Consider the following 25,957-nt stretch of genomic DNA (forward strand, 5'->3'; position numbering starts at 1 on the left):
CAGCGCAAATTCCATGAAATGCAATTATTATTTTTTTTTTAAATAAAACTAACCACGCCTCTCCTCGGTCACGTGCCTCTGACGTATTTCAAATAATTTTTACCCACCAGGGCCGCTGCGTTCTTTGGGAGTCCCTTTAATACAAACACTACTTTCTCAAATATCATTTACAATAATTCGTATTCCTCCACCCTAACCTTCACTCAACAGTAAAGCTTTTTTAACTAATTAAGAAATCAACTTGACCAAAGTAGTCCTCTCCATCAGAATATCAAAAATAATAATTAAATACAAAACTTAATTGAATCAACTATTTTTCAGTTAGAACTAATTGTACCCCCAAAATTCGTATCTAAACTTTATTTTCCGCGAGACTTAAATTTATAATAATAAAGTGGGTCAACTTAATAAACATGCAAATGGCGTGTTCTTTCGTTAAAACAAAATTAAAGATTAACCAGCCATAAATAATTTAGTTTGATATACTGCGCAAACTTCCAACTGTATAAATATAAACCTAGAAAAAAATATGCCCATTTTACTATTTTCGCAGAGAAAACTTCGTGAAAATACCACGATCTAAGAAGTTTTCCAATTAAATGTTTTGGAGTATATACGCGAAATTCTAATTTTCTTTCTCATTGTTAAAAAAAACAACAGTTGTTCTTAATTAAGTCTTAATGATCTTTAAGGCCCGAGTTATTAAAAATATACTTTAACCGCGTACACCGGTACTAGTTCAAACAGTTCTAATGGCAAAGTAAAAAGAGAGTAAAACTACAATTGGGAAAGTATACGTAGATAACTTTGCATTTGTACCATGCACTCTTAAAGTCACAATTTTCGTTTAAATGAAGAAAAAGCAATTAATTTATAGCGTTTAATAATAATGAAAACCTTGTTACCGTTGCTAACGCAAAGGAATAGTACTAGAATAATTCGAAAATTTAATAAATTCGGTTTTATAAATCTATACATGGTTTTCTGACTAGGAGAATTGATAACATTTACACCAGGATAAAACGCTACTTCGTGGACAAAGTACAGTACCAATTAGCCTCGCCTCCTGTTGTAAATGGTATCAATCCTCCTAGTCTGAAAAATATGCATACATGGTCATGCAGAGAAGTATATATTCTGAATAGAGTGTTAATTTAACATATTATTATAAAGGAATTCAATTTAACTTTAAAAAGTGTTTAAAACCATCTAAATTTCGAATTTAAACATAATAAACCCAAGTTATACTCTCCCTTTATTATTATAATACACACAAAGCAAACGTGAAACTTTTAAATTAAGTTTCTATTCGTCGCAATTTCAGTATATTTTATATTAGGTTGTTATTTCTTTGCCCAAATATAAAGGTAATAGAAACAAAAGGGAAAACGAAATTTCAGTTTATATAAGGATTATAATAAAGGACCCTTGGGGAAGAGAGAGGTCATACGTAGAAAAATAATCCAATTGAACATTAGACCCGGTTGTTGAAGAAAATTAGAATTTTTCTATGTATTTTTCTTGCTTTTTTTATTTCGTTCTGTCGGTACAATTTCTGTTGATTAGTCACTTCATTTTGAGAGAAAAAAATCGACCCGAGAACTCGAAATATTCCGCCTCTAATCTCACCACCCTGTTAAAAACGTAGTTTCAAGTTTGTTTGATATCCCAAGCTAGCCTAATTATTATACAGGTGTTAGACTGTTAGCTAAGCCTAACGTCGACTTGAGAGGAAATTCGTCGCAACTCGTGTATTGTACAAACGTTTTATATCAGGAAAGTTTATGCAAATATTTGACTTCCAAGAGTTAAGAAAAAGAAATTGTTCGGTTATTTCAGAGAGTTAGCAAACAGTTGGTAATAATTTTATGTAAGTTTTAGTTCAGGTATATTTTTCTTAATCTATTCCATATTTTAGTCAAGGTAAATCTTTCTTTATATTAATGAACAATATTACGTACGCTTTTCAAAAGCACATTTAGATCTCTGAGACATTTTTCTGTACCTACTTTCATCAGAAAAATACGTTTAATAACAATATTTAACCTTACTACGCCATTTTAAGTGAACAATATGGAATTAAATCACAAAATAAACACATATTTCCATAAAAAATTGCAGTTTTTCAATAACTTAAGATCCCAATTCAAAATAATAACTTAGAAACAAGGAAAAAACCTGTAAATCAGTACACATTTTGGATTGAAACTTAAGTTACAATTAATTGAAATAACTTTCAAGAGTTCGAGTTACAATTAATTTCCTCTCAATTCAACACGGGTATATAAAAATAGTTGAAAGTTGGATCCTGCCAGTCTTAGTAATAATTTTCATTCCCTTATCAGTTATAGCTCTTAGCCTGAAAAACCCACGTGAATAAAAAAAACTTCTATTGTTTACAGTTAAAAGTCCGAATTTTTTACAACCTTATTTAATTCCCCCCGCACCCTAGCTTAAAGGCCCCTTCAGACTAGACTAAACTAAAGTCTTTAGTTCACGTCGGTGAAGTCTCTATACTCGCCTACTTAGGCACGTGTCAACCACTACGTAAAGGATTCGCGGGTTTAGTTTGAAAATTTCAATTTCGTCGGGAAGTGCATCGAGATGGCGCCACCTGGTTAGCGCCTTTTCCTCAGCTATAGGCTCACTCGATCCTGAAATAGTTACTGATGCATGATAGAGTGTGCTACACTTTAGCAGACGATATATGAAAAGTTTTAACATTCCTGGCACGGTATTTGTCATTTTGTATTAGGTTATTTACTATTCAAAAGTCTTGGTTAAAAATAAAATCACCATATATGCGACTTGTTTTAAGTCGTCTGCTAAGATGTATTAATTAACGAGGCAACCAACGGGAGCGTAAGACTTGACTCTAGTCTGAATGGGCCTTTAGTTTACACAGTCGACAAAATTATATATTCTATCAGGGATAGATAGACTTTTTTAAGACGGAATTCCCAACGGTTAATATTTACTTCAGTCCGACTCATAGACGAGTACATAGCCCCTTCCTTCAACACGTAACCAAAAAATTAAATTTTCTTATTGGCTCACTAAAACTACGTATTGGTGACGTTGCTGACAAGGAGGGCCAATAATACGTAATTCCTGTTTACATCTGTCGCTATGACTACGACCCCTCTTGCGTTGTACCAGAGCCCACTCGATCCGCGCTCCCGGACGCTGCGCTGCTCGCGCTATATAGCGCGAGCAGCTTACGTCGTGATGCGCGTGATCGAGTGGGCTATGGTTGTACAGAAAAGCATCTTTACAGGGGTTCAAAATGAAGCTGTCTAAAAGCAAGGGCACGGAAATTATTCGGGAATTGTTTTTAATAGCAATTAAGAGGTAGGGAATTTATTGCCGGTGTTTTGGATTTGGAGTACATCTGTAAAGGGTGAAAAGTGTTCGCTAATTCTTTCTAAAGCCAATCATGTCTACTATCCTCATAATTTTGTAAGCGAATTTGATGAAGTTAACCAAGGCTTAGTGAATGGCCAGGAGTTTTGTGAGCTTAGTGTTTTGTTAAAACCTGTTCGTGTTGTAATATCTATGAAGGCTTTTAAAGCATCACTACAACTTCATCAAAGAGAAATAAATCGTATTTCAAAATGTGTTTTGATTTCAAGCCCTATGTCTTGTGTTACTTCCATTTTTAAACAATGTTCTTTCAAAAATTACAATCGGAGCCCAATCCATTCCAACTTGGCAGACGACGTTTATTTGACCCGGATATACATACAACGCCATAATGAAAATAAGACCCGCCTCTTCTTTCATACCCCCCCGTCACGGGTAAGGGGGTCGTGGACTAGGACGCGCACCCGAATAACCCTGTTACCCATTCCGTCTTAAAAAAGTCTATCTATCCCTGATTCTATATACGGGTAAGGAAACGTAAAGTACAGCAAAGGGACCAGAGAGAGAGAGAGAGGGGGGAAATACATCAAACCACTAAAAACACTTCAAATTTGGTTTTTTATCTCTAAAAAAAAAAAGAAAAACTTTATCAGCCCTGAATAAAACTTGAAATTATTTCGTTCATTTTATATTACGCCATAAGGAGCAAGCGAGACTGGGGGCCCCATGGATTATAATATTTTCATTTGACAGATAAACACTCTACCCGGCCCCAATTTTAATTAAAGACAGGAATAAACAGATAAAAAATTATATATGAAAGGGGAGGGGGATAGGAGAGATTGTTATAAATTTCCATAGTTAAAGTCGAGGGGTCGAGCACTTTCCCATATGTGCCGTTTAACATCAAACAATGTACTGCAAAAAAAAAAAGGACAGTAGGTTCTATCGGAAAACAGGGTTTTTCCAAAAAATGGTTGTAGATTAACCGAAGGACAGTAGGTTCTATCGGAAATCAATTCAGAGTCGAACATGTAGCAGGGTCACCGATTACAGTATTTTATGGATGACCCCTTAAATTTAAATTAGAAATTAAAAAAGACCATGTTAATTTAATTCAAAGGTCAAACACTTTAAATTTTAATTTTGTTTAGGGAAAAATGTCGTAGAAGTTACAACATTTTGGACTCAAAATTGATTTCCCATAGAACCATCCCACTGTACTTCGGTTCTACCACTCTTTTCGCAAGTACACCCTATATAACAATTTTAAAAGTTAAGACCAGAAATGTCTCGCAATTTCCTAGGCGAGTTTTAAAGGTTTGTTCCGTGGTTGAAGACCTAATTTATCGGTTAGCATATCTTAAGTGTTCGATCCCTCGGTTTAAAGCTCAAGTTTGATGTGGTGGGCGCGTTTTAAGTGTCACGTAAATATTTGCGAGTCATCAACGTGGGTGGGTTCCGCTTCACGGAAACGCGAACCTCCAGAATATTTTAACGACACGTTAGTTATAACCGAAGAAAAATTATTCTAAATTTTGAACGCGAGAGACTTATAGAGAGAAAGAGAGCTAGGGAGTACGTTTTCTCTTTCCAATTTCCGGTTGGATGCTTGATGATTGTTAATAACTGTATATAGGGTCACGCTATTTTACAATAAGTTTATATATTCAAAGTGTTTAACATCTCCTCCCATATTGCACCCAAGTTCTTTATGAATTATGACGGGAATTTATTGGTTATTCATTTTATTATAAATTCCTTAACTTTTTTTATTTACTCATTGTAACGACGTTTTTATTTGAAACGTTAATCATTCTAACTTAATCATACTTAATAAATAACAATCATATCTAAATCGACCAGCCAGGTATAATATTAATATTAATTGAAAATCCATAAAAATTATGAATTGGTATTTTAAAAACTCATTAGCAAAACGTTAATGAATGATTTTAAAAAGGAGTTAAAAACTAAATTCATTCTTTCAGTTAAACTTTTCCCAAACGACAAAAGAACGTGTGTTTAAGCGAAATCAAAACGAGAAATCCAGTTTTTATTATCAACCTTCCTCAAAATTTAAACCAACACTTAGAACAAAACAATAATAACAATAAAAAAACACATGTGCGGTCTAAGATTGTTTTTCAAACCCCATGCCGATATGTCTACACCCTTAAGTCCTATCATAGACAAACAAATCAAGCATCTTCTCCTCTTTCTCACATCTCATCTTGGTCTTCTCTAGGCACATGAGAGATTGCGAGGAGAGGATGAGAGCGGGATTGAATTAGGAATGAATCCATGGGCGCTTATCCTTGTATAAAAGATGGTGGTTTCTGTATCGAGCTAACACCTACTAAAACTAAACTAAGGGAAAGAAAGGTAAAGCCCAACACACGTATAGCGATGGCTAGGAGGTCCTCTTTCCTTTTTTTATTCCTTCCTGTTCAGGGAAAGGAATGTTTTACCTGGGATAATGGGGAGGGGAGATGTGGCTAGAAAGGTCCGCGTGGTCCGTTTTGGCCGCAGGGTCCCACGGCGCTATATATGGCAATGGACCCATGCAGCCAGGCGATTCCCTTCTCGAGGTGGTCTTTTGGGACCACTCTGCGCATTTCTCTATTTCTCCCTCTCTCTCTCTGGTTTCTTCCCATTACTACCTTATTCTTCTTATGTCCAGCCTTACTCTAAAGACTTATCCTGTAGGCTGGCTGCTCTCTATAATGTTCCCCTAAATAAAAAAAATCATTCTCGCGACATAACTCGGACTTTCCCTCTCTGGGATTTTGTGTGCGCGCGAATATTACATAAATTGGTAGGTATAAAGGGAGTGGACAGTTTACCTATAATTTTTTTGGGCCTTGGAGGAATATAGTAGTGAGTCTCGACACGTTGCGTAGAGAAGGAATACGCCATGTTTTGGGACTAATGTGTAAGGATACGTTGTGTTTTAACCCGCGAGTTAGAGAGAGAATAGACTAGATCAGCAATTGTATGGCAATGGGAATGGGTTTATGTTAGGATTAATGCAGTGCCATTTAAGATCGTGGTTACGTTTGCAGATATGGATGCCATTTATAATATTTCACTTGCTCATAATTTACTTAAATGGGAACTCTCTATAGATGTTTTAGGATGAAGTCCAGGTTTAATCCTAAAATTTATTAGTTTTTCAGTTATTTTCAAAATAATTTCTGGCATTCTTTGTATGATAAAGCATTTATCTTAAATAACCCTGTTTAGTAAACCAAAAAAATTAAATATTAAAATTAAAATTTATAGTAAAAATCAAATATTTGAAATAAAATTTAGACCAATTAATCAAATGTATGAAAAACCATTTGACCAAAAAACCTCAAATATTTGAAAAACAATTTGACCAAAAAAAAACCCTCAAATATTTGAAAAACAATTTGACCAAAAAAAAACCCTCAAATATTTGAAAAACAATTTGGCCAAAAAAAAAAACCCTCAAATATTTGAAAAACAATTTGACCAAAAAAAACCCCTCAAATATTTGAAAAACAACTTAAACTAACAATGTAATAGTAAAAAAATATACAAAATTAAAATGACTAAGCATACAAAACAACAAAACGGTGTCTCCCGAGGTAAAGAGAGAAGTACATTCACCACCGGACAAAAAGTATATAAGATCCTTGATCAGTATCGAGGCATTTATCAACTCCCCATCTTCAATAATCAGCCTCTCAGCATCCCATCTCAACGCGTAAGACTTAGTACTTGAGAGAGCCATGGACGATCTCTCTATTACCAAAGCATACATATACTAATAATCCCCCAGTTCCCTTTCGCCCCCCCCCTCCGTACAAATGACGAGTCAGGCAAGCCCCGCTAGTACACACCTTGGGAGTGCGTCTGATAGTCCCCAATACGGCATAAAAGAGAGTCCCCCACCATACGGAAAGAGGAACTCCTACCAAGCATCAACTATAGCACCTTTTTCGCGTTGGCAGTGATGTATTCATTCCTTTTGTCCCATTTACATTGGTGGTCCAAATATAATAAGCGGGCTTAGCGGGCTGAAAGTCTTAGACCAAGGCCTAGCTAGCGTTTCTCCTAGTCTCTCCCTCGGCCTTCAGACAATATTCTATCCATTCATTTAGTCTAGGGAAGAGAGGACTGACTATAATTTACCAGACCAAGCGAGCATCAAAACACTGAAAGGATATACAGGGTGTTTCTGAAAGGGTCTGCCAGAAATTAAGTGGACAAACGATTTCCGTCGAAATAGTTCTACGATATTTTGCCCAAAACCCATGGTTTCCAAGCTATGAACATTGCAGTGTTTTACGGATGACCCCTTAGTTTTAATTAAAACATTTATTTCAGTTTCTCAATTAAATTTAAGGGGTCCACCCGTAACACTCTCCAATCATAACTTGAAAATTGTGACCATTGTAAAACAAAATGTCATAGAAGTTACATTTTCGACTCAAAATCGTTTTTCCAAAAAACTTCCCACTCTGATTAATTTCTGATAGACTTCTCAGAAACACACCCTGTATGTTTAAAGGGAACAGCTAGAGAACGTAACGGAATACAATGAACTTTTGTGTATTAAGTCTAGTAAGTAACGCATATGGGAGATAGAGAGAAACATTCCGACAACCAGTATTATGAATGAGTGACAAATTAGGTGGAACGGACAATGGATTCCGTAAAATTACTTCATTTTAAATTGAAAATTTCAGGGTAAGTTTCCCTGTAGAAATGTTCGCACCGTATACACCGATGTAGAGAGAGAAAGCCGTCTTTAAGGGGATCTCCGCCTCAGTGAAATAATTTTACAAAAAATAATTGAAATTGAATGTTAAATCAACTATGAAACTCGAACAATTAAGTTTTTACATCGGTCAGTCTACGCGAAGATTCTACTAAAAATTTAAATTCGAGTCATTTAAATTTTACTACACATTACAAAATTTTAGTGTAACTTTCCCTGTAGAAGTGTTCCAAACGTATGCACCGATGTAGAGAACGAAAGCCCGCTTTCAGGGGATCTCCGCGTCAGTGAAATCATTTTACAAAAAATAATTGAAATTGAGTTTTAAGTTTTTACATCGGTCAGCCTGGTTTAAAATTTTACAAAAGATTTAAATTAGAGTCATTTAAATTTTACTACACATTACAAAATTTTCACGTTGTTTAAAGCAGTTCTTAATTTTAAACTCGGTACCCAAAACAGCCAACCGAACTAACTTACTTCCTAACCCAAAAACCACTCAAATAATTTACGTTAGTTACGAACCCATATTATTAATAATCCTACATAACAATTCATAAACCCGACGTTAAAAGAGATAGAGTTGTGTGACTAAAAGGTGCGCGGTTTCAATATCCCCATCCAAATTTACTCCCAAAGACGAACTTAGTTAGCGTCACGTTACCCTTCACCCACGGAGCAAATTCCGAGTGCAAACTGAACTGAAGGAGGGTGTATAAGAGAAGAGTAGGCAGAGGGCGAGGGAGAAGTCCTGCTAGATGGGTGATCAGGTATGGCTGCGTGTCCCCAGGTGAGGACGTAAATGGATTCGGACACACACACGAGCTCGACGCGAGCCTTCATAACTCTTTCGCGTAATAGAGAACCAAACCTCCACGTCCCTCTCTAACCCTTTCCCTACCACCAACTCCCGCCTTCTAGCGATCAGGAAGAAGGAAAACGGAGAAGGAAGTTAAGAGGAGGAGAAGAAAGGATGGAGAGAAGAAAGGAGAATAATTCCTTTTACCTGGGAGGAGACAGAGCAAAAGCGGCATGCAGTAAAGAATTACCAGCAGGAGTGAAGGAGTTAGAAAGAAACCGAGGGTGTTCGTCCGAGACGCTTTAACGAGCGGCTCTAAAACCCGATCCGAAAGGATGGAAGAGGAAAGAGATGCAGGGAGGGTGGATGGTTTAGCTGGATCACAAACGCGCGGGCGCCCGGCTTCCGATTGTTTTTAAGATCATTTTTATTTGAGCCGGCAATTTGGTCAGAGAAGATTAACCTTTCACTGATTGCTCGTTTCTCCCCGTGCCTTTTGAACCGGGCTAGCTTTTTTGAATCATTTTTCAATCTCATCGATAATTGATTTGCGAAATTAAATAATAATAATAAAAAAAGAAATACTGAGAATTTCTCCAGCACAGACTAGATTTTTCATTTCCAATTAAAAACCCCATCTGAAACTGGCAGATTATTAAAATCACTTCATCGTTCGATTAATTAGGCATCAAATTAATTATTAATTCCGAGATAAAACAAAAAATAAAAATCAACTCAATATTTTCATTTGGAAAAATATATGAAATTAATTTCGGGGTTTTATTCCTACATCATTCTAAACGAAATGGGTTCTGGGTGTGGGTGGAAGCCATTTTCCTTTATTTGACGTCACAAGTAAACGTCAGTAGCGATCAGCTCAGCTCTAGGAAGAAAAATAATGAAAATGGGGGAAATAGAAAAAGCTAGTGAGGGGTTGGCGGGAAAGAATAAAAAGGCCAAACTACGGGGTCAAATCTAGCTGTCGGAGCCAATCAGAATTCTCTGTCCAGTAACGTTAACGCCAAAACAAAAGCTTTTTCCCCATCCCGCCTTTCAGCCCACACCCCACCCTTCGAAATACACACAAAAGGGTATAGTGGCATGACATCCACCATTTGCCGGTGCTGGACGCGATCGGCCTCGTCCCCTCCGAACCCCTTCTTATTTCCAGTACACTTTCTCCTCTCCACTCCTCTGTTTGCTCTATTCCTAGCTATGTTTTGGGCTAGACTTTCACCTTGTCACGGCTAATTTCACGGACGCCTAGTCTTTTTATATACTAAGTATTTAGGTTATAATCCCCGCTTAACGTGAAAGCGTAGTTAAGGAGGTCGAAAAAGGGGCTTCCTCTCTCTCTCTCTTAGACCATCTTTTCCGTCTAACTCCATACAGAATCCCGCAAGCTTTAGTATTTAGTAGCCGGTTAAGTTGGTTAACGAACGTAGATTAACAGGGTGTTATACTAAGTAGCGTACGTTAAGTCTTATAACACATCGACGAGTGATAATAATTGGAAGAGTAAAGCAATTAATTTGGGTTCAAAATTAGTTCTTGATAATTTAATTTGAAAAATTGTTGGGGCGTTTAAGAACTTGATAATTCGACAACAAAACAACAGTTAGGAACGTTTTTTAGCCTATTTGCCATAAACTTTTCAGAAGAACCTCTGGAGCATCGCCACTATCACCTTAAAAATCCTAATTTCTTGTTTAAAAATATCCATTCTGTCCTATCCGCAACATAAACCTTAATTTACCACCCTGTACAGAAATCCACAATGATTTCCGAGTATAGGCAACACATCCCTATGAGCGTTTCTATCTCGTTTTTTTGTTGCCATAGATATAGGCATTGAAGGCAAGCAGGCAGAGAGAGAAAGAGAGAGTGAGCGAGACGACCCAAATGACCCGCGTCCAAAAAACTGGCTAATTGCGTCCCCTCGACAGCTTGTCCGACACAAGTTTCCGAAGCTAGTCCCGCGTAGGAGAACCCCCAAAAGAACGGAACAAGATCGGGGATCCGCCCACCCTACCGCCCCGGTCTGCCCTATCTGAATCCAGGAGTTTCGGCTCTAGCTTCAAGCTACGTTCTCTCTTTCTCTCTCTCTCGGAATCTAACCGGACATACTCTATCTCTTTTACAAAAGTCTCCTGACCACCGCCTCGCCCGATTGAGGGAAAAAGATCCGTGGGACAGACAGAGCCAGAAGAACCAGAGAGGATAATTAAAACCATTTCTTTCTTCTTCATCGTTTACCCCTCTCTCTTTACCCCGCTTCAAGTCACCAACTAACCACCACGCTTGGTTGGATAGATGACTTTCTTAAAACCCTAGATTGACCCTAGAGGGAGGGGTTTTCTTTCTTTTTTCATTCATTCGGTACGGTTCATAGTGAACTACTTGTTCTAAACGATTACACCATGATACTATATTACCGACCACGTTTGAAATCGAATTAACCTAATAGAACATAATGTTAGATTACAAGTAGGAAAGCTATGGGAAAGATCAATTACATGACGGTTGGATTGAATTGTTCTAATGGTTTTACAAACGGTTCGTACAACTTCACTAATCGAGATAAATTGTTAAATTGTTTTATTGGATTGAGGGATATTACTGCACCCGTAGATTACCGATCGAATATCGGACAGTTTATAAGAGTTCAATTACATTAAGAGGTTCAAGTATTTTAGACACGTCCCGTTTCAGCAACTTAATATACTTTGGCGGCAAGTTTCAGTTTGTGATCTGTATGTCGGGTTTTGATTCCCCAATTAATTTCACTATTTTTCAATATAACTCAAATTTAATATTAAAAATCCCTAAACCATACACGGACTTATTTAATAATTTAAATTTAACAATTGACCTGTATCAAGAAGTGATATCTGGTTTACTAGGGAGAAGCTATAAGATGCCTAAGCACTCACGCGCTACAGTCCCTGCAGCAGTCCCCCTTTCAAAATACAGGGGGGAGAAGCAAAAGGAGACCGGGTTATTTCGCCTCTCCTCAGTCGGAAAATACGTAATTTTCGTCATTCGCGTCGCGCTGACGTGAGTTTTCAAGAACCATTGAGATGCTGGTTGCGGGGATTAAATCCGGACCTAGGTTTGGACTGGAGATAAAGCTACAAATGTGGCGAATTTATACCTTCTCCCTAGTAAACTAGATACCGCTTTATGCACGAAAAATCATAAACATTACCTCTACACTTTCAGTGCTTTACGAATAATTTAACTGAAATGAACTTTAACCTTTAACCAACAACAGCAATCGAGTAAAAATACCAAAATAAGCTAAGAACACGTATCCATTCCGATATTATAGATGACGACATTAAGAAATAATAGCTGGCCCACTTTAGTCTATACTACACATACAAAAAAAGAACATTCCTGGGCATTTTTCCACGGGCTGCCCCTTGTGTAGAACAATCAGAATCGCGTTTATCAGATGGAGAAATCACGGTTTGTCTCAATCTATACCTTGATATGTATATAAGAGTGTATACTGCAAAGGCGTATACTTTATATATATATACTTATATAGTTGTGTGTGTATGTATGTTGGGACATCAATTTTTAAGCATGGGAGCCCCGCCTTGTGGATAGTAATATCACACGACCGATGTCAATATATAAAGAGGGACCAAGCCAGCTTTTCTCATTTCTCTCTCTCACTCTCTCACTCTTACACTTTTCTTTTTCTCACTCTGCAGGCCGGTCAGACTGGCGGTATTGGCATGCTTGACCACCTCGCGTGCTGGACAGATTTATATATACAAACTCCTCCTTCCTTACCACCGCCACCATTCTCTCTCTCTCTCTATGCCTTGGCTACAACTAAGGCCTATATACAACATTGATGGTAAAGCTATTCTAGTATAGCGTAATATTTCATGATTAGTATCATCAGGGGAAAAGGGGGGAGGGGTCAGCGAAAGCTTTGCTTTGCAGACAGATTTTCTTTTTTTTTCGCGCCTTTTTTTCTTTCCTTAGCGAGGTTTTGTTTAGAAAAGATTTGTCTAATAGCCATGCACACGTGATGTGTTTAATATCACACGATGCTCTCTATAATCCAGAGCGATGGCGTTGTTAAGTGCGCGGGAAATGTATTGGCGGGAAAGCATCGAGAAGCAGGGAATAGTTAACTTGCGTATTTTCTGTTTATAGCTTTTCTTTGAGAAGGTGCTGATAATAAGCATTTTGAAAAAATCTTCTATTTTAACACGACGTACTTTTAAGTTCAGTTATATAGACTAAAACAAAATTTTTGTTAACATTTAAATATTTTGAAGAATTTATATTTTACCAAAAATCAATTCAACTGCAATTAGTGATTATTACATAAAATTTGCGCCTGTTTTTGTTATTATCATCCCAAAAAAATGCCGAGTTTTCCAAAATATTGCTAGATACACAGTATTTTTTGTTAAAATTTTAATATTTTTCAGGAGGAACTTGGTGTTCACCAAGAAAAAAAATTAATTCAACTGCATGCATATTATATAAACATTAGCAAAATTACGGTATACCCAATACTGCATTAATGAATTTCATACATTCTTTAGTATTTATTAAAACTCCGCAAAATTACTGTTTCCCACAAAAGAAATAGAGTGTTTAAGAAACTAACCGACAAACACGATTGCGTTAAGCCTAATTTGAAAATTATAATTGAAAAGGCACGTGAATATTCGCGCCATAAAGATCTAGAACGCTACACGGTTTTTAAGGAATTTCTTAAACTTTCTCTTTTACACTCATAAAACTTCCCACTACATTAGAGTCTCTTTACATAATTAATACGATTTACCAAAGTCCTGAAACGCAACGCGAGCTAACAAAAAAAAAACGCAATTTTTAGCTAAGAGAAAAAAAAGAGTAAAAAACTGCAACTGTACATTACGAAATTGCTTCGATTTCATACACGAGAAGAAAGAAAAAAAACGCAATCCTACCCCTTTTTTGGATAAAAATACATTAATAATTAACGTTGTGGGATTGAGAGGAGAGTTGAATAAATCGCTGTCAATTTTTGTTTGCCAACAAGGGATAGAAATAAAGAAGAAAAAAATGTATAAAAATAAGGGATTTGGCCCACAAAAAGTCTCTCTACGTACATTGTGAAGTATAGTAAGGTATATATAACGATAAAAAATTATTTATGAAGCCCGGTTTGGACCCAAGAGAGGTTAGGAAAAAAAAAAGATTCTCCAATGCTTTTTAGGAACCCCCTAAAAAAATGAATAATTCAAGATTTTCTTTGAACGATCGAGAAAAATATGAAAGATCCAGATTTTTGTAATGGTTTTCTCTTGCTAGAAAAACTTTAGACCCCTTGTGATTGCCCCTTTCGGCGGCGATTTTTTTGGACATTTGATCAGAGATGGAGACAGAGAGAGATCTGTGCTCAGAGGGGTTAACCACCGGAAACTCTTGTACTAGTTTAAATAGGTAAATCGTAAATAGGCCTACAACATTAAAAAATATACAAGCAGTTAAGCTTTTTTCTTTGAAAGAGATACTCTGGGCTAAAATATTTTTATTTTTAATCGAAATAGCGTGAAAAATAAGGAATATAACAATTGGAACCATGTTTCTATCTACAATATTAAAGAAGATATGAGCAAAATAAGTTTCCGTCATGGTGCGTAATGAACACTACACGTTTGGCTTTCCCCGAAACACTTGCAAGTATCCTAATTGGATGAAGCCCTCACGTGGTGCTAGGTGTCCAATAGGGGTACTACCCTGTGCTTTGAGGAGGAGAAGCCAAAAAGCGTATAGTGTCCATTACGGAATATTAATTGTTTGTATCTTGTTTAATATTACAGATAGAAACATGATTCTAATTGATATAATCATTATTTACAGGCTATTTCGATTAAAAAGGTAAATTCTATCCCGGTGTATCCCTCTAAGATATGACCCTTTTAAAAATGAACAGAACACATAAGGGTCACTTATGAGGGGAATAATTTCTATTCATATTTCTAATTCAAAGACCTTCCTTCGGACAAGGGTACAAATACTTCAATAGTGGTTACCCCCGTAATTCCAAGGCTAAGTGTAGGTGGCAGCTCAAAAAAGGGGGTCGCTGAATTGACCTATTGTTTTTCGAACTTTCCTTATCAAGATGGTCATTTTTTAAACCCCACCCTTTGGTTCTGCACCCCCTTTTCATATATTTTTCTATCCGTGAATGGTTCCCTTAAAAGCGTTTCTCTCCCCTTTGAACCCAAGGGTCATAATTCGACCCCATTCTTCTTTTTCCAACTCTGGCCAAAAATTTCCCAAAAACTTATCTTGCTGGTCATAACTTTTATCGGTTATGAGCATTTTGGCCTCCTTTTAAAAGGCGAGCTTGGAGCATTGATAGAGAAATTTTTTTGTAAGAAAGGGGGGGGGGTTAATGGGGGAGCGTTCGTAAATTGACTCTTTAAAAAAGGAAAAAAACTTGGTTTCTTTTGGGGGGACATAATGTCTCCATATGGATTTTACGATAGCGATTTTGTGTTGCGCGACCAATTTTAAATGATTTTTCACAAATATTTTACTTGGGGAAAGGGACCAAGCATACAGTTTCCTTGCACCTTAGTTTTTGCCTACTAGGGTAAGCTTAAATGTAGTAGTAAGCCAAGCTTGGCACGGGTATTATCTCGATTATTATAAATCAAATTATTTTAATTAATTCTTGGATAAATCAACCAGTCATTTAAGACAATTCGATGACCTTTGATGTCATCAGGTAAAGGTCAAGTTAATTTGAAGGGTCAAAATCTAAAGTACAGAGGAAATTGAACTTACCTTTGATGTAGGGTTGATGTTCTTGACGAGTAGAATTTTGCTCCTCAAGTACAAATGTAGGATACAATCTAGAAAATAAACAGAAAATATAACGAATTAATATTACAAAATTTAAATACAAATACCTAATTAAAATTACAAATTTAAAAGAGCTAATTAAAATTAATAATTTAAAATGCGAAATTAAAACTAAATAGAAAATATTAATAGCACTGATTTCATTTAATTAAGTTAAATTAATTTAAACTACCTTTGAGACATTAATTGGTTTTATCGTGATTACATTAAACTCGCAATACAAAACGCGGTTAGTCAATTTTAAAACTAAGGGCAGTTCGTCTTTAACTCTAACCTTTCAATTCCGCAAAACGTTTAAAATAAACGAGTGAATCTACGTGTATCTCAAGACTCATCAATACCCCCCCCCCCCTCCACCCATTCTGTAAAAAATTGAGTTGATAAAAAGTCTACACTTTGACCTATTTTTTATGCCATTTTCCATTCACATTTCCCATGGAGTAAACATATTTTAGTGGGAAATACAATATTTTTAAACTTAGTCTACTTAAATATTGCTCCATGGTAACGGATTTCAAGCAGCCAAGTAAAAACAAAACGAAATAAATTGAATTTTAGACAAGTAAAACAGTTCTTCACCTACAAATTTCTATTTCGCTATCTTTTAAATAACCATTTTAAATGATCATTTTTACAAGGAGTAATAGTGTTGGAGTTTCATTATTAAAGTGTATTAAATTGCACCTAGACCTCCTCAAACGTTTCTAAATGGTAGAAGATGATTTTTAGCAGTCAGGCATGAGTAACAGACAAGACTTTGAAGCCTAAAAACCCAAAGAGTTCCACACAGACAAACTCTCACAATACGATGACACTTTCACGAGGTAACAATGACGAAAGTGCACTCCATAACACACCAGTGCACCATCACCTCTTAAACAAACCCTTCCAATTTAAAACCCAGTAAAACCATCACGTCCTTTAGGAACGAACCCAAGGGGGGGGATGAATCTACCAACCAGAAAAGTGCAAGAGGGGAAATCGGGAAGTTCAGCAAATGTCAAGTCTAGGGTGTAAAGTGTAGACTGACAATATTCCAGTTTTCAGACAGGGCCAACGCTACGCTACGTGTACCAAAACCCAAAAACCCCAACCAGGAAGCTAGAGTGTGAAAGGAAAAAGAGTCTAAGAGAGACTAAAGAAGGAGAAAAAAGTCGATATATCTTTTTAAAGAAAAAAAGAAAAGGGGGTCTGGGATTCTCTAGAATCCTGGATAGCAGTTAAGACCGTTTGAAAAACCAGGGGTTCTGGTAACGTTGGGTTCGCCCGTGTTTTGACCCGTCAGGCGGCAAGGGTCGGGGGCAGAACTCCGCCTGGGTCGTGTCACTCCGTAACCAACAACCCGTATTTTACACTGCCCAACATGTGCAGCTGTCTCGAGCAGTTAAAAATAGTGTTTTTTTTTTCAGTCCAAAAAAGGCACCCATTTCTGGCCCTTTTTTTTCAGACAATTTTTTTTTTTTTTGGCAGTATAGATCATTCCTTCCCGTTATACACACCCTTACGTCTGTCTGTAAAAACACCCAGACCTCTAAACCCCCTACTTTTTTTTCTACTCTCTCCTAAAAACAGCGAAATGCTATCAAAAAAGAAGATTATTGTTTTTCCTTTCCAAGGATTCAAACATCTCTTTTCTTTAACTGTACTTTCTTTTGATATTTGGGGGATATATATCTTCAGAATGGGTCTTTACAATTGCCCGGATTTTTCCGCGTGTCTCTGTGTGTTTGGAAAATAATATCCCTTTTTTTCTTCAGTTTGTTGTTGGTCAAAAAAAACCGTCATATTTCAGCGCTCTGTAAGCTATTATAGTATCGATATATTTCTATGATAAAAAACCTTGCGTTCTTTTAGTTTTTTGACCGAAAAAAGTTAAGTATATCACATGCCTATAAATACCTTAATGTGTTTATTTATTTAATTTTTCTTCGGAGTTATTATGTTTTCAAAGCCTAAAAGTTTTTTTTTTAAATATTAATTGTAAATTATGACGATTAGTTTTAATTAAAGATTATGTAGCTGGTATTGTCTTTAGGTTTGAATCAGTTTCAATTTAACAGTGGCCATAAACGTTAATTTGAAGCTGGTTTTAGAAAAGTCGAGTTTATTTTTTAAAGGGCATTGAATTGTGTCTGCAAGCAGTCATAGTTGAGGGGCTATTCACTCTTAAGTTTCCTGCAACACCGATTGCCTTTGGGTTAAGTCATTTTCAATTTAACATTCGCGATAAACGTTAATTTGAAACCTTGTTTTGAAAAGTCAAGTTTATCTGGAAAAGGGCATTGAATTGTGTCTGCAAAACAGCCATAGTTTGAGGGGCTAGCCACTCATTATTCTAGCATTATCAAGGGCACGGGTTTTAAAGACTACCCGTAGTACAACGTGTACACTTATTATGTAGAGTGGCTGGCCCCTCGGCCATAGATTCCAATTATTAATTACTGAAAATAATCTTATCTTTTGGAAGAAGTGTTTTCTATTTTCGCTTTCATCAAAACATAAATTACGTAATAGTCTGTCTGTCACACTGTCTCGCATAACTATTTGTAAGTTTGATTTGGGGCAAATATGGATTTGATACTAATTAAATTAATTAATTTCATAAAATATTGGAATTAATTTGCGAAGGTAAGGAACACAACGTTTCGTCTCAGAAATTCTTTACAAAGAAAAAAAATCGGCCCAAAATAATTTCTAATTAAAACCAATTATAAAATTCCCATTATTTCTGTAAGACGTTTTGGTAGCAAATTAACGCGAAATTAAACAAGGATAACTGAAGTTCCTATGAAACTTAAGCTCAAAATAAAAACGGCACTAACTTTAAACCATTTAACAATACGATTTAAAAAAAACAAATCACATTCCATTCCAAAATAAGCAAGAAAACAAATGGTTTTCCAATTAAAAAAAAACAAACAAAATTAATCCTTCCTTGTTACCACAGCAACGTCTTCCAAAAAAAGCAAAAAAAAAAAAAGAAAACGCAATTTGAATCCTTTTAATTAATTCCTTAAGACCCACAAACTCACTCTCCCTTAATTAAAAAAATCTTAACATTCCACACGTGACGTATATTTAAAAAAAACCTTAACCCTTCCCCAATTAAAGTTTAGAAATTAATTTATATAAAACGAAACAAATCGGACCTCCAGCGAGTTCTTTCAGATATTGTACATATTTCCACGTGAAGATATTTAAGAAAAAACTATATTATGGATAAAAAACAAATTCGCGTTTAAAAAACAAATGTTTTTAAGCATCAGATGTGAGTGATATTAAACACGCTTAAAAAACCAAAAAAAAACGCAATTTAAAAAAACCCACAAAACGACACAAAAACTTCAACTACTCAGCGAATATTTACCTAATTAAGATAAATTCGCGATTCAAGACTACCTCAGGGGTAAAGAAATAGTATGAAAAAAACCACAATCTCTACCTCCAAAAAAAAATTAAAAAAACTTTGAATAAAGCAAAAAAAAAATTGATTATTCAACAATTTTTTGTACTCGTATTATTTTTTGACGGTACGAAAACTTATTATAGGAAAAATTAATAATGATATGCCGTTTAAAATAAACAAAAATACAGAAAAAAAAACAAAACAAAAATATGACATCTCAGGGTTCGATGTTTTCGGTGCATATATAAAAAAAAATATAAATATATATAATTATATATATATATATATATATAATCCTAAATAGGAATTTTTCTTAGTGTCGTATAAACAAAGAAACAAATCTTTCTATAGTTCATAGAGAACTCGCTATACACGCAAAAATATTGAGGCAAATTTGAAAAAAAAAATGTAATTTGTCCTCGTAAAATATGACCCCATTTAACCTTAAAATTATTTTATAATAATTTACGTAATCCATAACTAAAATAATTAATTTTCGATTAATTAAGAGGTTTTTCCATCGCGCATCGCTGCCACATTTGAGGGACATTGGGTATTTATGTCCCTACGGGTGATAAGTGACCGCTGCACGAAAGGACTATATCTCTTGACCTTTTGACCCTTCTATAAAATAATTTAATCCCCTCGTAACCCTGGATCACCGCCAATAAAATTAAACCAAATTAATATTTAGTAAATAAATAAATAAATAAACAAATATACCTCGTATATTGATAAATAAAAATCACAAGTGTAGAGAATAATGCTAAAGTCCCTTCCTAATCCCAAAAAAAACACGAAAATGAAAAATTTATGTCGTCATTTGTTGTCCGAAAATTTGTTAAAAAAACATTAATGAAAACAAAAATCGACTCGCGCGGATATTAAATAATATAAAATGATAAAAAACGTAAAAAAAAAAAAATAAAACATGTAAACGGTTCCATAGTTTCGTCCACGTCCTGTATGTGTGTGAAAATGTGAAAAAAAATCAATTAAACAAAAATTGTAAAAAAAAAATAAACCAAAAATACCAAAAAAAATAAATAAAATCATCATACATTAAAAATAAGAGAAAAAAAATTTCAGAAAATTTTAAGTTTTGTATAATTTAAACTATATCCTTAATAAGTTTTATAAATTATGTTAAATGATATAAAACCAAATCAAAATTTCCTTTCCAAAAAAAGTAAATCAATCCCAAATATCAAAATCCAAAATAATTAAAAATCTTTAAATATTATTGTTAATTATGATGATATTTGTATTGAAAAAAAAATATTGTTAAGTAATTTTTACACCCCAGTTTAATTAAATTAATTATAAATAACTTTTTCAAGTTCTCTGGTTCAGAGAGAGATCCTTAAATCTAATTAATTTAATTTTTTAAGGTAAGTAAGGTAATTAACTTTAATCTTATTTAAACTAACAAAATATTGTATATGATAATAAATAATTTTAGATAATTTGGGATTAACGTTAAACCACCTTTCAAAAAAAAATTCGAAATTATAACGCGAATTTTTAATGTAAAATATTTAAAAAAAAAAGAATAAAAAATAAATATAAATAAGCCAAGGCCTATTTTACCAAAGGGACCGTAAAAAACACTTGTAAATACTGTACATACAAAAGGAGGCCGTTTTTAAGGAACCTCAGGGACACTGCCTGCCATCAAGAAAAGTTTCTTTTAAAAATAAATTGTAATAATTTTTAAAATATATTACAAAAAACCCCGTGTGGCTTAAAAATAGGAGTTGTTGTTAATTATATAAAAATTACAATGTTAATACAATGATACAAAGTTAATACGGGTAATAGGAGATTAAAAAAATGGAGGTGAATTTTAAAGAAACCGAATCTTGGTGGAAAAAAGGTTCTTAATTAAGGTCCCTTAAAACGGTAAATTAGGCCTTGCGAAAAAAAAACAAATTAATTATTTTAAATTAACCCCAATTTTTATTTCTGTCGCTTAATTGGTTTATATATTCCATGAAACTAAAAAAAAATAAAAACCCCCAATTAAATCTTTTTAATTAAATTCTAATTAAACGCAAAAATAATATAGTTATAATTATTGTATTTAAATATAGTAATTAAAAATAATGGCCTAAAGCCAAAAAAAATGTTAAACGGGTGTTCAATGACGTCACTTACGTGTTTAAACATTTATGAAAATGAAAATACGTCCTCTTGTCTTATTTAATTTATTTAATAATCACGTCGACAAAAATAACGAAAACAATTAACGATTTTACGTTAATATATTTGCTTTTCAAGTCGAAAATGGGCGAAAGGGTTACACACTACAATGCCTGCCAATTTTCGATAGACTTTTTCGACGTTTTCGACACCCAAATACGGTCAATTATTTAATTTTAATTAATTATCATAAATTTGCATAAATTATACGTGAATTGGCTATATTTATAATTAGCCCACTGCTGCCGCGAAAAAAAAATATATATAACCATAAAAATGTCCACTGATTGGGGGGAAAAATTCATCAAAATAATTCAATTTAAAAGTGTGGGGCTAACCACTCAAAACTAAAAATATAAAATATTTAAGGCGTTATTTTTATACACAGAAGAATTAAAACTAGAGTGGTTAGCCCCGCTGCTAATTTTGAATTATTCGTAATTATTATAAAATAATAAAAAATAATAATAATTGTACCGTCAAAAATAAAAATAATTTATAATTTAAGAAAAAAATAATGAAATAGACATTTTTCTCTCGGCTTTTTTTACGAAAATATAAGAAACTTATCAGTATGGTAAAAATACGCGTGGTCAGGAGTATTGTATGCACTATTTTTCTATACACACGTGTAAAAGCCACTTAAACATTATTAATAAATAAAAATAAAAACGATTTAAATAAATAAATAAACAAACTGTGTTGTAAAATATTAAAAAAAATAATAAATCGTACTTTTGTACTACGGGGCATTTAAAAAAAATATTAGAATACTACGAAAATAAAATTCTATTAAAACTACATCAGAGGTGTGAGAGAAAAAAAAGTATTTTGATGTTTTCTAAAAAAAATTTAAAAAAAAATGGGTAAAGGTGAAATGAAATACAACGCGAAATTACCCCAGCAGTAACCGATTTTTTTAAACAATTTAATTTAAATTAAATTAAAATTTTGGTTTAATTTAAAAAAAAAATTATGTTTCAAATTGGGGGTGGTCTGAAGCTGGTCAAGAAAAAAAAACTTACGAGTCATATTAGTACAAAAATTTAAATTAAATATAGCAGCGGTTGGGCATTAAATAAGCTAAAAAATAAAAAATTAATACCGAGAAAAAGCGTTTATTTAATTTATTTATTACTAATTTTTTTATTTAAATCGAAACCTAGCTTCATGCCGCCAAAAATAATATTTAAAAATGTATACAAATTATACCGAATATTAAGGGGTCGCCTTATGTATACTATATTAAATAAAGAAAAAAAATTATAATATTTGCAAACCTGGGCCTTATAAAATTGTAAATAGAGTAATACCTCGCAGAAGAGGCAACAGAAGTGCCAAGGCCTCAGGTTATGCAAAAATACACAAACAAATCGCTCTCATAATTAATATTATATACCTATTCACGAAAAGAATTTCTCTCAATTTAAGTTTGAATAAAAAAAAAGAATAAAAAACAATAATTTAATATTTCTCTGACTTAGGGAACTTGAGCAATTAATTTTAAAATTAATTTAATAATGAAAAAAAAAATACCCCATTTAATTTAAATTGCTAATATCTATTAATTTTATTAAAATAAATAGCCGAATTAAAATTAACTAAATAACCAACCAAAAAGAAAAAAAAAGGGTTCCGGTATAATTAAAAATAAATAAAAAAGATGTGTTTAAAAACAACGGACTAATTTTTAATAAACGGAGAAACTAATGTTAATTAAATCCCCATGAAAAAAAGAAACTGTCTTCGTTAAATGACTTAACTTTTCTCCAATTAAAAATAAATAAATAAGAACGAAAAAAAACGCATAAACAAAGAAAAAGTAAAACATGTCATGTCTCATCATTTTTTCAATGTCTTTTTGGCGAAAAACAAGATAAAATTTAAATGAGAGAAAAACTAAAAATAAATACCCCTTAAGATGAAATATAAAACGGGTGATTATAAAAACAAAAACAAAAATAAAAAAAATGAGAAATTCAAGAAAAAAAAAATAAAAAAATATATTATCCATTATGTATAACACGTTGCATCAAACCCAAAAATTTGGCTTTTCATGCTTAGCATCCTTCGTGTTATTTGCCTGTGTTTTCTGAAATAAAATGTGTGAAAATGACTTGTACAAACCTCTCGTTTCTTTCTTTTTTTTGAACTTTTTAGAACAAAAATCAATTTTCCAAATAGAAATAAATAAAACGAAAGATTTATAGGCAAACACAAAGAAATACCAACAACCCTTTTAACGTTTCAGTCTACAAAGAGCTATACACGATAAAAGCGCATTTAAAACGATACCAGACCAGACCCAATGGAAAAGAAAAACAGTCCGACACATTTCCGAATTCGTGCAAACTAGAGAAATACTTGGGAAAGAGTTATAAAACTGAACGGCGCCGGGTTGAACGGGTTCTCGCCACTTTAATCAATTTGGCCTATTTTTATCTACAACCTCTAATAGCGAATTCCATTTGGACTGCTATATAGGGGAGCTGCTCTGAAAAGTTTCTCGCGTTCTATTTAACGAATCGAGTTCACATCTCCCTCAGATTCGTGTCTTCCAATGGCCTCGTGCTCGGCCCGAGTTCCGATCGGATCCGATCAAGGATCAATACGGATCACTTGATAAATCAGCTGCGTAGACATTTTGGCGGGGAAAAAACAACTAATGTTTAAACCTCTGTAGAAATGGCGGGTATTTTTGTTCAAGATTGAACTGACAACAATTTTATCACTTTCAATCGGATATGATGACGCAATAGAGCAAAATCGGAGCAGTCCAATGGAATTCGCTAATAAAAATCGGAAAGTCAGTAAAAAGAGTGTGTATCTTAGATCTTATAGGTGACAAGATTTATTAACATTAAGGTTCAAATGAACGTTTCCGGATATTTAAACGTGAAAAGTTTGAAGGCTAACCACCATTTTTCTGATAGAGACCTCAAGGACGTAATTCTCCGTTACCCCACCATCCCGGAGTAAATGGTATCCCATCATTCTATCACGGTAACCATCAGATATTCATAATACAGTAGACTTGTCTAAGGCTTTTACTGTATCGTGTAAGAATACACACACAAAAAAAAACCGCCAAAAAAGATGAAGAAGAAATGAGAGTACGCTATTGATATAGCAAACACAATATTCAGTCTCGGATCATGGCGGACGGTCGGGAGAGCCTGCTCATCCTACTAGACGATACCCATTCCTCTTTCCATTATTATTCAGACTGTCACAATGTAGGACGCGCAACGCAAGAACGAGTGACTTCTCATCCAAAGTCGTCGTTTCAATTCCTCCATGTACTTTGCCTCTTTTTCGCGACAGGTTTAAGACACCAGACGTCCATCAGTTGAAGAGCAATTGCATTCTCTGGGACAGATGAAGTTGCTCTAAAAGTTACACGATTTATGTCCCTTTCTACCCGGTACAGCTAAAACTTGCACGATTTACGTCCCTTTCTACCCGGTACAGCTAAAACTTACACGATTTACGTCCCTTTCTTCCCGGTACAGCTAAAACTTACACGATTTACGTCCCTTTCTACCCGGTACAGCTAAAACTTACACGATTTACGTCCCTTTCTACCCGGTACAGCTAAAACTTACACGATTTACGTCCCTTTCTACCCGGTACAGCTAAAACTTACACGATTTACGTCCCTTTCTACCCGGTACAGCTAAAACTTACACGATTTACGTCCCTTTCTACCCGGTACAGCTAAAACTTACACGATTTACGTCCCTTTCTACCCGGTACAGCTAAAACTTACACGATTTACGTCCCTTTCTACCCGGTACAGCTAAAACTTACACGATTTACGTCCCTTTCTACCCGGTACAGCTAAAACTTACACGATTTACGTCCCTTTCTACCCGGTACAGCTAAAACTTACACGATTTACGTCCCTTTCTACCCGGTACAGCTAAAACTTACACGATTTACGTCCCTTTCTACCCGGTACAACTAAAACTTACACGATTTACGTCCCTTTCTACCCGGTACAGCTAAAACTTACACGATTTACGTCCCTTTCTACCCGGTACAGCTAAAACTTACACGATTTATGTCCCTTTCTACCCGGTACAGCTAAAGGTTAAACTATTTATGTCCCTTTCTACAAGGTATAGCTAAAATGTAGACGCTTTATGTCCCTTTCTACAAGGTATAGCTAAAATGTAGACGCATCTATGTCCCTCTCCAGCCTGTGCAACTGCAAGGTAAGACGCTTTATGTCCCTCTACAGCCTGTACAACTGAAAGGTAAGACACATCTATGTCCCTCTACAGCCTGTAAAACTGAAAGGTAAGACACATCTATGTCCCTCTACAGCCTGTAAAACTGAAAGGTAAGACACATCTATGTCCCTCTACAGCCTGTACAACTGAAAGGTAAGACACATCTATGTCCCTTTCTACAAGGTATAGCTAAAATGTAGACGCTTTATGTCCCTTTCTACAAGGTATAGCTAAAATGTAGACGCATCTATGTCCCTCTCCAGCCTGTGCAACTGCAAGGTAAGACGCTTTATGTCCCTCTACAGCCTGTA

General features: G+C 34.6%; 1 protein-coding gene across 5 annotated transcripts in view; it reads right to left on the reverse strand.

Moving 5' to 3' along the window:
* Window positions 1-25,957, reverse strand: part of LOC149610233 (uncharacterized) — a 366,116-nt gene that overhangs the window by 161,092 nt on the left and 179,067 nt on the right. For 4 of the 5 annotated variants that reach the window (XR_016376640.1, XR_016376639.1, XR_016376638.1 and 1 more), the window contains one exon: window positions 15,726-15,793. The exons of the other annotated variant lie outside the window; for it this stretch is intronic. Coding sequence is in view for 1 of the 4 variants with exons in the window: in XM_089859160.1 (XP_089715286.1) it covers window positions 15,726-15,793 (68 nt within the window). In the remaining 3 variants the exon portion in view is untranslated. The remainder of the gene's footprint in view (window positions 1-15,725; window positions 15,794-25,957) is intronic. 5 annotated transcript variants of the gene reach the window in all.

This window comes from Phalangium opilio, unplaced genomic scaffold (genome assembly GCF_054372755.1).
Source record: "Phalangium opilio isolate 3A_F unplaced genomic scaffold, DU_Popi_V2 ptg000329l_1, whole genome shotgun sequence".
Taxonomy (NCBI): domain Eukaryota; kingdom Metazoa; phylum Arthropoda; class Arachnida; order Opiliones; family Phalangiidae; genus Phalangium; species Phalangium opilio.